General features: G+C 42.2%; 2 protein-coding genes across 6 annotated transcripts in view; one reads left to right on the forward strand and one right to left on the reverse strand.

The window, feature by feature from the left end:
• The window catches only part of ZFYVE26 (zinc finger FYVE-type containing 26), a 48110-nt gene extending 41593 nt beyond the window's left edge, over positions 1-6517 (reverse strand). For 3 of the 4 annotated variants that reach the window (XM_014869429.2, XM_014869430.2, XM_014869428.2), the window contains exons 1-5: positions 6310-6515; positions 4783-4861; positions 4009-4098; positions 1570-2122; positions 76-206 (exon numbers count right to left, since the gene is read on the reverse strand). In XM_014869429.2, coding sequence (XP_014724915.2) covers positions 76-206; positions 1570-2122; positions 4009-4098; positions 4783-4861; positions 6310-6500 — 1044 coding nt within the window. In that variant the 5' untranslated portion in view covers positions 6501-6515. Of the gene's footprint in view, positions 1-75; positions 207-1569; positions 2123-4008; positions 4099-4782; positions 4862-6309 lie in introns of all 4 variants that reach the window. The other variant, XM_088167118.1, reaches the window with a different exon arrangement.
• A 932-nt stretch (positions 6518-7449) lies between these two features.
• On the forward strand, positions 7450-11714 carry LOC106849057 (galectin-related protein A-like). Of its 2 annotated transcripts, XM_014869448.2 has the most exons (5): positions 7453-7651; positions 9433-9521; positions 10278-10452; positions 10733-10916; positions 11448-11714. In XM_014869448.2, the coding sequence occupies exons 1-4, from the start codon at positions 7628-7630 to the stop codon at positions 10874-10876; spliced, it is 432 nt and encodes a 143-aa protein (XP_014724934.2). In that variant the 5' UTR covers positions 7453-7627; the 3' UTR covers positions 10877-10916; positions 11448-11714. The 2 variants fall into 2 exon arrangements, with proteins under 2 accessions (XP_014724933.2, XP_014724934.2); XM_014869447.2 differs by having other exon boundaries at positions 7450-7651; positions 10733-11714.
• Positions 11715-11889: the final 175 nt, after the last annotated feature.

The following is an 11889-nucleotide window of genomic DNA, read 5'->3' on the forward strand; positions in this document are numbered from 1 at the left end:
CACCGAGATACGTTCAACACAGGGACTGACTTTAGCCTCCATTGGGTTTCCCTGTTAATGATTTTATGGCTGTACCAGAATCTGTTCCAGAAAGTGTTTGCTGCTGCTCAAGCAGTAGAAATAGACTGTCTTCCAAGAAGGAGCTTCTTTGGGATCTGAGAACAAACTCATCACAGTTCGCTCTGTATCCAGCTGCTCAGATGAACCTAAAAAGATCACAACAAGATTACCTTCCAGTAGAAAGGGGTACCTTTTAGAGAAGCATAATCTCTATTATTTTAAACTGAGAAACAGTATTTCCTCAAGCACTAACCAGCTGTTACATGTTACTAGCTAAGACTCTTCAATACTGTTACTGGGTAAAAGGAAGACCAAGCAAAGAAATTTGATAGAGGTCAGACAGACAACCAGAAAAACTGTATCGACAATCATTAACATGGCAAAAGCCTGCTCAGCACATGTTGTTTGCACCAGCTCAGGTCACACTGCCTTTCTTTAGCCATGCATACCCTTATCTATGAATTCCATGAATTCTCACTTATGTTTCAGACACTGCGCTACTTTGCAGGACCTTAGCAAAGACTTGTCCAGCACGGGAACTTCTCAGATCTGTGCAAAGTGAGACCCAAACTACTCCTAATGAGAGTGAAGGTATGTGGATCTCCATTTATCTTTCCCCACGAGGAAGCACTAACTGTAGCTATTATCAGAATTTCTAGAGTCTGCCACACCAGCCTGAACTTCACTTCAGCCATCCCTGAGTGAAAGAAGTGAGGATACAAACCCCACTGACTTACACCTCAAGGACTAGAGGTGAGCAAAAGAAGGTAGGCATCCTAGCTTTTCCCTCCTTACCACTTTACTGGGCATCACTTGCCATTTAGCTTCAGCTGAGATCCACACAGAATCACAGGATATGCTGAGCTGGAAGGGACCATCAGGATCATTGAGTTACAACTAAATGTACTGGTCAAAGGGAGCTAGACAGAGGCTGTGAAGTCATGGTTGGAACAAAACCACAGCTGGGCTCTGGCAAGTGAGTAGGTAATCAAAGTGCATTTTCTCTCCTACTGGGATATCACCCTTCTCCATAGCTCCTTCCACTTTCATAAATTTTCTTTTCCACTATTAAGGGGTTTGAACATTTTGGGATTACTGAGGTGATTGAACTGTTACTGGCCAGAAATGGAACATACTCTAACACAGACAACTCTGAGCTGGAGGTGAACGAATAAAAAATGTATACATATGGAGTATCAAACTTCTAGTTACAAACAAGATTTTCATCAAGAGAAATGCTGAGCAGATTAAAACAGAGCACAATAAGGCGTGGTAAAGGCAGTGGTCCCAAAACACAGCATAGACTGCAGAAATGTAAGGGAGAGAACCTGTGTTCCTATGCCAATTCCTTGCTTTATGGATCATTTTAGCATCACCTTTCTAAAGACTCCATGGTTTGTTAAGGCACCTCGGCAAGAGCATTGCCTGAGTTCTTAACTACTTATCTGTTTAATGTCTTAATGGTTTTGTTAAACAGGAGATTAGTAGAAAGCAAAAAGTGAAACAAACCTTTTTGTGTTGATTTTGACAACAAAAACTTTTCTCTTGTTCTTTCTATGAGAACGCTGCTATAGAGGCTTAGCAGGCAATGGCTCTGTTTCCTCAGCATACAGTTTAGTAGCTTCTCTTCTCTCAGTGGGCTGCCCTCAGCCCAGCATACATCCAAGAGCTCTCTGAATAAGTGCTTTATTTCATCTGCTTGATGCTCCACCTCAAAAGTCACTATACTGAGAGCAGCATAAATTGTATCTACCAGTTCTCTTTGATCTAGTTCAGCTGAAAGCTCAGAACCGCTCTGAAGCCTCTGCAGAGATTTCAAGGAGTCACAAAGAAACTCAACAAAGATGTTTTGTAGAGAGCGATATTGCTGGAGTGAGGAGCTGTGTGTGCCTTGTTCCCCCTGGAAGAACTCCAGCAGGGCTTTTGCCCTCTGGGGAGCCCGCAGTAAAAGCTTCCGGAGAGCTGAAACAACATCCAAACTGAATTTGTGAGAACAGTCATCTCTTCTTTTGCTGTCTGTGATGTGCTTGTTCTGCGTGCACTCAAATGCTTCAAACAGTTCCTGGCAGGGAAATGATAAAAGAGTAATAAGCCTTTTAGACTACATTAATATATGACATGAATTATTTAAAAACATAGAAGACATTTGAAAGCAAGCAGATAAATCAATTTGGAAGTACCATACTACCTAAGAAATCCATTAATAATGGTCCACCTTGTCCATTATCTTTATTAGAAGAGTAGATATGCCTGAATATGTAACAAAATACAAAGAATCCTGTAAAACACAAGTACATTATAAGGAACATATACAAGCAAGGAACCACAGCAGCTCCTATGGGATGACTGAAGCACAGCCATATTCTACCTCTACGCAATATCCTAATGTAACTGTATCTCCACAGGTGACTAAGAGCATAATGACTGGTGGCAGGGTTTTTCATCCTACTTTTCCAGAGTTGTACCATCTATCTACCAAGTATATCATCCTCATCAATTTTTCAAATCTGATTAAAACTGATCAACAGATTCAGAAGCCGTCTCAAAGACCTTTCTTAAGTACCAAAATTTTTTCTACCTATCAGATGCAAACCTACAATTTCAGAACTAGGAAGGGGAAAACAATAAACAAAAATTCCCAATTAGCCCACCCAGTAAGAGCTGGGAAGGTGAGGGACAAGCCAGTTGAACAGCACTCAAGCAGCACTTTTGGTACTCCTGGACTTATGTGAGTGCTGTCCTTGGCTCAGAGACACCTCAGAGATTACACGGGGGAGAGGTGGTTGGTGTGCACAAAGAATGAGAAGAGAAAGCAAGTCCACAATACCCTTTTTTAAAATATTACTTGCTGGATCAAAATCTAACTCTACCTACCAACATGCCTCTGACAGAAATTGTGACAAAAATACGAGATTTTTGAATCTCTTGTTTCTGTGCAACACTGGTGGACAGTATGGACAACGGTGGAATCATTCATGACCTCGGAGGTGAGACCGTAACATGCACAGACTTCATTATTCATTAACAGACTTCAAGCAGATTTATTTTAATCAACATTCAAGTTCACCTTGCTTGTTTTCATCCTGTAATTGCTAATTCTGTGTCCTTAGTGAAATACTGAACAACGTTCCCTAAGCTGAAATAGCCCCTGAATACAGTAAATTTTCATTTCCCTCTTAAAAAATGGACAAACTAAAAAAGAATATCTTTAAGGAGTTAGAATCTATAGGACTAGAAGCAACTTCTTATGACATTTCATACACCACATCAAATTTGAAGCTTTTGTAACTAACATCAAATTAGGACAGTTCTGTTAGTAACTTTGCTGATATTCTGCCCTCTAGTTGCTTTTCATATAAATCCATCCTTGCATATTTCCACACGCTTCTCAAATAAATCAGCCTGCATCTTTTAATTAATAATGGAAACTGGATCCTGGACTTCAGAACACACATCATACCAATCCCTAGGAAATGTCAGCAGTAATAGCAGAATATCCAAAAACTTTCAGAAAGAGGGAAAGGGGGTGCATAGGAGATGAAAATTAAAATCTCTGAAGAAAGAAAAAGAAAATACACATACTTTAAAAATGTGCTTATTGACTATAGTTTATTTTGGCTCACAGCAGGTTGTAGGTTTATGATAATTACAGGTGTCTGTGGACTGAAGACTGTGGTAAGCAGCTGCAGTCAGGACTGATGTGTGCTAGAAAAGGCATGTAGAAAAACCTGATCCTTGCCTGCCTGCAGCCTCCACTCTAGCCAGAGAAATCACTTGCAGGCACATTGGATTAACTTCACAAAGGAATCTGAATTACACTCTCTCTCACTTGCCTAGAAGATTAATAACACATTAACATCTCAGGCAGTTAGCAGGAAACATTAACTTCGATCTGATGAAGCTGGGCATACTGCAGAACAAGAAGGAATAGGGCATAAAGTAGCTCACCTTTAGGACTTCCTCAGAGACATCTTTCTGTAGTTCTTCCAAGAACAATAAAAATTCAGTTTCTCTCTGAAGAACAACTGGAAGAGGTTTCTGAAACCGTGTAAGAATGGAAAATACATTAGCCAATAAAACTTTTATTTACATTAGCATATAACCATAATCATAGTTATTTCATTAGCACTTCGAGGCAGACTAAAATATCTCTCTGAAGTAACCTAATCCTCAATTAAAGGCTATTCCAGTCAGGTTCTGCTCTCACACCAGTTGATTTTATTTATCCATACATTTGGAAACAGAGACCTCATCAAGAATCACAAAATCACCGATTTCTAAGAATGTAAATAAAAAATGCAAGTCTAAGTAGTGCCAAGGACAAGTGACTTTTAAAAAGAAGTGTGCACATCCCTCACCATCTAAAGTTTATAAAGAATTGTCTGATGCCTGAGCTATTTCATCTTTAATGTAAGAGAGGTGTTACACAAATGCAGAAGTTGATACACTCATGATTTTCATTTATATGAATGTGAAAAGCTAAAATGTTAGCTTCTAATATATTTTTTAAAAATTCTAGTTTTTCTCTTCAGTGTGAATATTATAGTTCTTTCTTGATAAATCTGTTAAATGCAAAAGCAGTGCATGTCTCCAGATACCTTGAGAACTTAATTCCATGAAATGTGGGAAAGCCTACATTTAAATGAGCAACTAGGGAGATATTGTGCACTTGGAAGTCAGAGCTATAAAGTGCATTTGGAAGTCATCAAGACGTTTCTGTACCTGATTCCTGGCAAGCCATTTTTCCAGCACAAGAAGCCAAAGCCATGCAGTTCTCCATGGGCTAGAATTCTGTCCCCATCTACAAAGGCAAGAAGCATGTACAGTGGATTATACAAGGTTGTCTGTATCACCAAGATCCAGAGGTCATTTTGATTTTGTATTTCTTTGAGTAAACAAGAGAAAAACAAAGACAAGTAAGTAGCCAAAGACAAAGGAAAAAAATGCAAAGAAACTAGAATATTAGTGTTCTTGCACATCAATTCAGTGATTTCTGCTGTGCAAATAACTGCTTTTAGATCGGCTAAATACTACTGGCATAGCTCCTCAAAACAAAGAAATCTAGTTCTGGTCTAAAGTTCAGTGTGTATAGCTCTCTTTGAGCACTTCAGCAGATTTCACTGAAATGTGACCACTTGCCAAACAGTGCTATTTCCTGTTCTGCCTATATCTACCCAAAAAAATGAAACTAAATCTTAGGTCACAGAAGCCCAAATGCAGCTCTGTATGCAAATTGAAAGTGAAGCAATGTACCAATTAAACAAAGAGTCCTTCTAATTTCCATCAGCATTCCACGTGCTCCAGTACTTCAACATCCCAAAAGCCTACACAGTTAGGAACATAGTCAGTACTGTCAAAGCGACTAGGAAAAGGAGAAAGCACAATATAGTTTCCTGCCCTTTAAAAATCTCAGCACTACTAACTAAAATCTTTAAATGTGATAGTCCAGTTATCAAAGATCAAGAGATTGAAAAGTCTTATGTCTCATGCGGCTGTTAGCCATATTCATCTAACCATGAGCACATCTTCCTCCAGACTCCTTCAGCTGCTGTCAGTGTAAACTGTTTCCCAGAACCTTTACTGAAATGGTACACAAACTTTAATGTGAAGAAGTATGATCATCTGGTTAGACAGGGGCAATACCAATGTTCCCTAAACTGCTAGAAAGTCACTCTTCATATATGCCTAACTGAAAAAAGAAAAAGTATGAGATAAAAAGTAACTGGAATTGAGTAAAACGATGCCATTCTAAAATACAGTGTGAGAGAAACAAGAAATCAACAGCATAATTTGAATTTTTTTAGAATTGCAGTTTTAGAAATTAGGAGATTTTTCAAGAGTGGGAAACAAGATAACATTTTAAATAACTACACCGCTGATCTTGGTGGTTCCATTTCCAAATTAACCCTAGCTCAGATTCAAATAAATGTAATTTCAGGACATGGTCGTTTTCCTTCAGTAAAATCTAACAAGATCAGTTCTAAAATACTTCCAGGTAGTTTTAAGCTTGTATCAATCACCATATCAGCTACGTGAATGAACAAAACTCGTTATCCCGGTGGGATGGGCAGCCTGCTGCGTTCTTGGTCAGTGATAAGACATCAAAGTTCAAATAACAGCATCACAAGACACCTCAGCACTGAAGTGCTACTTCCCTGATTCTGCCTGTCTCCCACAGCCAACACCAAGCTAACTGCTCCCCCCCACTTCACATTCAAGTCTATGGAACCAGAGCAGTATCTCACTTACCTTACCCCCACGGGGCAAGCTACCAGAGCCTCAAGAATTGCCTCCACCTTCCCAGGGCCGTCCCCGTGCCACTGGCTCAGCTGGGGCACGCAGGCCTGTGCAAGCTCCCAGTGCCCACGCCGTACGCACTCACAGAAAAACCCGAAGAGACGCTCCAGAGAGTCCGCTTCTTCGTTCCCAAAAGAATACATCTTCCCAGGACGAGGGGATGACCCAGGACGGGGTGACACACGCGATGCCGCGATGCCGCGCTCCCTGGCGGGGCAGGGCGCGGCCCCAGCGGCGTTGGGCGCTACAGCACCGCCCCGGCAGCGCAGCCCCCCGGCGCCGCCATCTTGGGCACCGCCTCAGCTGACCGCGCCGCCGGCCGGGCACGCGGGCAAGGCGCCCTCCCATTGGCCGAGCCGGGGCGGAATGTAAATAAATCGCCATGTTTGTTTGGGGCGCCTGACGCCGCCGAGGGAGGCCGGGCAGCGCAAGCTCCGCCCCTTTAACCACGCCCACTCCCCGCCCCACGTACCCGCCCCTCCCCTCGGTGGTGCCTCGCGAGGCTCTGATTGGCTCTCGCCCGAAGCTCCGCCCCCTGTGAGGACGCAGAGGTCCGTGAGGGAGGGGGCGTGGCTCAGACGGCGGGGTCGGTGTGGCCGGCTGCGGGTGTGTGTGTGCATGTATGTACACCTACATACACACGTTCATACGTGTGTGGGATATATGTACCACCTGTATAGCTGTATAACCCTGTACATATAATTCACTCTGCTATACATATACATACATACATACATATATATATTCATACAAATCTCTTGACATATAAATAGATATACACATCTACAGCGTATACAGTATGTATAGGTGTACATATAGGGTGTACAGGCTAATATGTAGGTGTATATAAGGCTGTAAATTTTGTGTATATATATTTACACATATGTAATTATGCCTTTGAGAGAAGAGAGAGTTGGTATCAATAAATATATGATGCGGGGTTTGTATGCTTATACAGAGTACCTTACGAGTACGTCATGCACGCTCACCCGGAATTCTCAATACTCGTATAACAATGTGTAGGCCCAGCAGCGGGCACCCCCTGCCCTCACAGCGCGTTGTTTGTGAGCCTCCCCCAGAGGTTCGAGGCGCAGAGCGCCGTGACTCAGCCACTGCGCTGGGTGGTGTCCGGCCACTGTTCGGCAGAGATAAGACCCCCCTCAACATCCTCCCTTTATTCCGGGCTTTTTGTTTGCTTTTGTCCTGACACACAAAACAAAAATTCCTCCGGGACTGCAGCGGCGAGGCAAGTGTAAGAGGGAGAGCGGTGATGACAGAGGAGAGGTGTGCCAAAGTAAGTGACGGAGCCAGTCCCCAGGGCTGCTGAATGGAAAATACGGGATGGGAGCTGTGCCCATGTGCATATGCTGGGACCACCAATGACCTCTGCAAGAAGCTTGCAGGAGTTTCTACCATTACTTCCTACAGCCTCCTGAGTATTTCTCAGCTGTACGGTTAACTAGGTGTCCACAGATAAATGGTGTGTGGGCAGTCACGCCTCCGAATGTTCTCCAGCCACGCTGGATGAGCTGTACTGTTGAGACCATTTGGTCGTCATTTGTTCTATTCAGTTCTGATACCCTGTGCCTTTAGTGATGGTACTTATTATGGTGCACCTCTGCACTAACAATTTTGCAATGTGCACTTTCAGTTTGGGATAGTATTTCATACCTTATCTCTAGGCAAGGAAGAAGCTTCAATGGGACATGAGACGTGTATGAGCATGAACTTCATTTATCCTGAGATCTTTAATGCTTGTTACCTACTTTCTAATTGCTTTATTCAGTTTATCTCCCTAGAGTCAGATTGTTTACTTGACAACCAGTTTCCTTATATAAGACATATCAAGTGCTTGATTGCATTTCTTTCGTTACGAAGTTCAAAACATACTTGCTGGAGCCATCTGTACACTCCCGCAAGAGTAAATTTACAGTCTTAGCAATTAATAGTACTGCTGTCATTTTTGAAGGTAAATTTCAAAATTATACTTCCAATATTGACCTTGTTAGGAATTAGAGGTTTATTAATATATCTGTGAAGCTCTAAAGGTAGCTGGATGAGAATATCAAAGTGGGAAAATAAATTGTATAAGGTCATCTTAGCAGAAGATACAACTAGTATAATAAAATTAGGAAATGAGGTACAGGCAAAACATTTTTTATCTTCAACTTGTGCATATATTGTGCAGGTCTTCTAGCAAAACTGCCTGAGTTTTTACCTTGGAACACTGGAACGATAAAGCTCTTTTTATCTCAAACAGAGTCTGCTGTGCATTGCCTTGGAGTATTATCAGTGTTGCGCAAGTTGCCAATAACATTTAGTGGTTTATAGCAGCTTCTTTCTAAGTGAATCTGCATGGGGAATGATTACATGCTGCAGTGTGGTATTCTGACATTTACATTTTAAAGCAATTTCTGAAAATGAAGGTCAAAACATCTCTATCAATTGTTTCCAAAGTCTCTGTCTTTAATATTTCCATGTCAGCTATGGCCTGTATTAGTTCCTCCACTGACCATCTCTGTTAGAGAATTGCTTGGAAAAAGTAATTGTAGCTCAAATCTTTGGGTGCAGCTTGCAACCAAAGGTCTCTGTGAACAGGACAAACGTAGATCCACCAAGAAGCCATTTTTTGCCTCTGAAAAAGTGTGACTTTTCAAAGTCACTGTCACAGAAGGACTGGGAGGATGTGGTCAATATGCAGTGGCAGGGCAGCATCTACACTGCTTTTACAGTGGAGGACAGGGGCTGCCTGGCCTGGTGTAAGCCTGATGGTGCCAAGTTAGCCCACCAAAATCTGGTAGCAAATTTGAGGTGGCAGGACAGAGTAGGTTCAAGCAGAGTCTGTGCCACACATCATGCTGCTACAAAGCTTCTCATCTGCTGCAACCGGAGCAACTGCAGTGCTCTTACCAGATTTATTGTGTCACTAGAGTGCCATAAGTACTTTGAGCTGGAAATACTTTTCTTTTGTACATATAAAAATAAACCCAAGTTATATCAGGTGATCAAAGCAGCTGTTAAAACTGTTTTACCCACAGCATGACCCACTGCAGCCATTTTCACTGTTCCCTGCAGGTGGAGCAGTATGTTGGTGAAATTAAAGGTGGCCTGAGACCAACCATGAAACTCACAATCATAGGCATGGTACACCCCAAACCCAAGAGGTAGGTGAAAAGACTACTGGGGGCTTCACCCTGATATACATGCTCCTACCTCCTTCTGAATTGAGACACTTTCTTGGACATATGTGCTCTTTGAAGGAAGAAAGTCAAACAGATTAACAATTTATGGCCTTATTTAATTTTCTTGCACTCAGTCTAAGATTAAAAGGTCAGGGAGGAGTTCACCATTTGGCCTTTCTGACTGCCCTGACAAGATTTTCTACTCCTTGCCCTTATCTAATGTGAACTGGAGGGAACACACAAGTGGCATTTCTTCTCCAGGAAGAGGTGTAATTCTCATCTGATTCAATTCTTGAATTTTGGTTGTCTGTGGGGGGTTGGAATCAACACCATTTAAAAACCAGTTTTGGCACAGGAGGTAGAGGTTCATTGCTGTCTTTTATCTGGATAACAGCAACTATGATCGTTACACTTTTTTGCACTACAGCTATCAACTCCACTGCTTCCACTGGTGAAGGGTATGCCATAAGCTTTTTTAGGACACAAATGAGTACAAGTTGAAGGGTTTCATTTCAGTCAAGACAAAGGGAAAGCAACATCAGAAATCACTAGCATTCTACTGGACACTGGGGAAGGAAACAAAGACCAGCTGGGTCTCATCCCTTTCTCCAGTTTCTAAGTCATGTGTTTCAGTCTGACATGAAACCAACAGCTGTCTCTAGTCTCTATAAGCATCTGTCATGTTCACCATGTCCTGTCATATTTGAAAGTTCCAGTCATTTCATAGATTTTTTTCAGCTTTTCAGTGACTCTGCTCTGTGATCCAGTGGATGTCAACAAAGACATTGGGCTGTTATTTACCGTTAACTTCAGTGAGAAATCCATCACCCGAAATGCACGAATTGCTGGGAAATGGGGAAGAGAAGAGAAGACTATTCCCTATTTTCCATTTACAGCAGGCGACACGTTCAAGGTAATTTTTCAGGCACTATGAATAGGGTAGAGAAGAGGAGGGGATAAAAACTGAAGCCTATGTATATGATCACAAACAGCCAGCCACTGACATTGCCAGGTTAACTAGTCTAGTATGGCACAGACAGCAACAGTTCAAGTCCTTATGGGAAAGATGCATCCCTTTCTCTAATCATAGTGAGAGTACCCACTAGAGCTTTGCAGTATCATCTCAGAAGAAATCTGTTGAAATCAGTCCTGCTGCTATCTCTAACACCCTTCCCTGTCCTTTTCCACTGCAGATGGAGCTCCTATGTGAACACCAGCAAATACGAGTCTTGCTTGATGGACGGCAGCTCTGTGACTTCACTCACCGCATTCAGCCTCTGAGCTTGGTGAAAGCTTTGCGGATCTCAGGGGACATCAAGCTTACCAAAGTGGCTTGAAAAAAGGAGACCACAATATCACCAGAGGACAGAGGAAAATGTACTTTCTCTTGTCTCAGACTTGTTTTGTCGTATTCCCCTGGCAGATTCTGGGGAATGGGAACTGTATCTTTTTAATTCGCTGATGTGTTTGAGATACACACTTTTTCCCCCCATAGACACTCATAGCAATTGCAGAGCTATGGCTGGTCTGGATAAATCTCAAAGCCTTTGCTGAGATCCACTTCTGGCCTCCCAAACTGCAAGATTTATGATGTTATGCAGTATCTCACATCCTTATGGCTTCTTACCCCCTCAGGCATGCCAGGTGGCAGAGCTCACTCCTCTGTGGTGGGTGGCTGTTGTTAGCCTTGTGACTAGAACTGGGCATTATGAAGGTGGTGGGTCTGAGAAAAGAGAAGCAGGAGATTTTCTTGTAAATGAATAAGAGAGTCTGATGGGCCCCAGAAAGGGTCATGCTATCAGGAGAGAATTACTTTTTGTAGAGGCTCTGCTCATTCAGCACAAAAGCATCTGTGTTCCCCAGCAGAGAGCAATAAATGCCTTACCTGCCTTACCCTGTCTCTTGCAGGCAGCTTTTCCGGAATTGAAAGGTTTTAACAGCTGTGGATTTCACAGTCTTCTCTGGACCAGCCCTAGGAAATGGTATCTGTAGCTGAAACTGCACTGCCCGTTCTTGTGTCTAATTAAAACTGCACCTTTGCTGGCAAATTTTTTACAAGCTCTCTTAAATATTTGAACGCATGTAAGTGTTGTGCTGTTATTTCATTGCTGTAGCTTTTGAGGAAAATCCTAAATACATAGCTATTTTAATAAATAAATAAACAAGCATGTATCATATTCTGCCTGTGGTGATGAAGGGACTTCTTTTCAGTACCCAACTCAGAGAACAAAACATCTGTACAGAAATGAATCAGTAGATAGAGGGTTATCAAATTCCCCTATGACTTCAGGCAAGATAGAGAGCATGCTGCCTTTTTGAAGGCTCTGCAGAATCTGGCTGTCAGATACAG

Source organism: Sturnus vulgaris, chromosome 6, assembly GCF_052056855.1.
Source record: "Sturnus vulgaris isolate bStuVul1 chromosome 6, bStuVul1.hap1, whole genome shotgun sequence".
Classification (NCBI taxonomy): Eukaryota; Metazoa; Chordata; class Aves; order Passeriformes; family Sturnidae; genus Sturnus; species Sturnus vulgaris.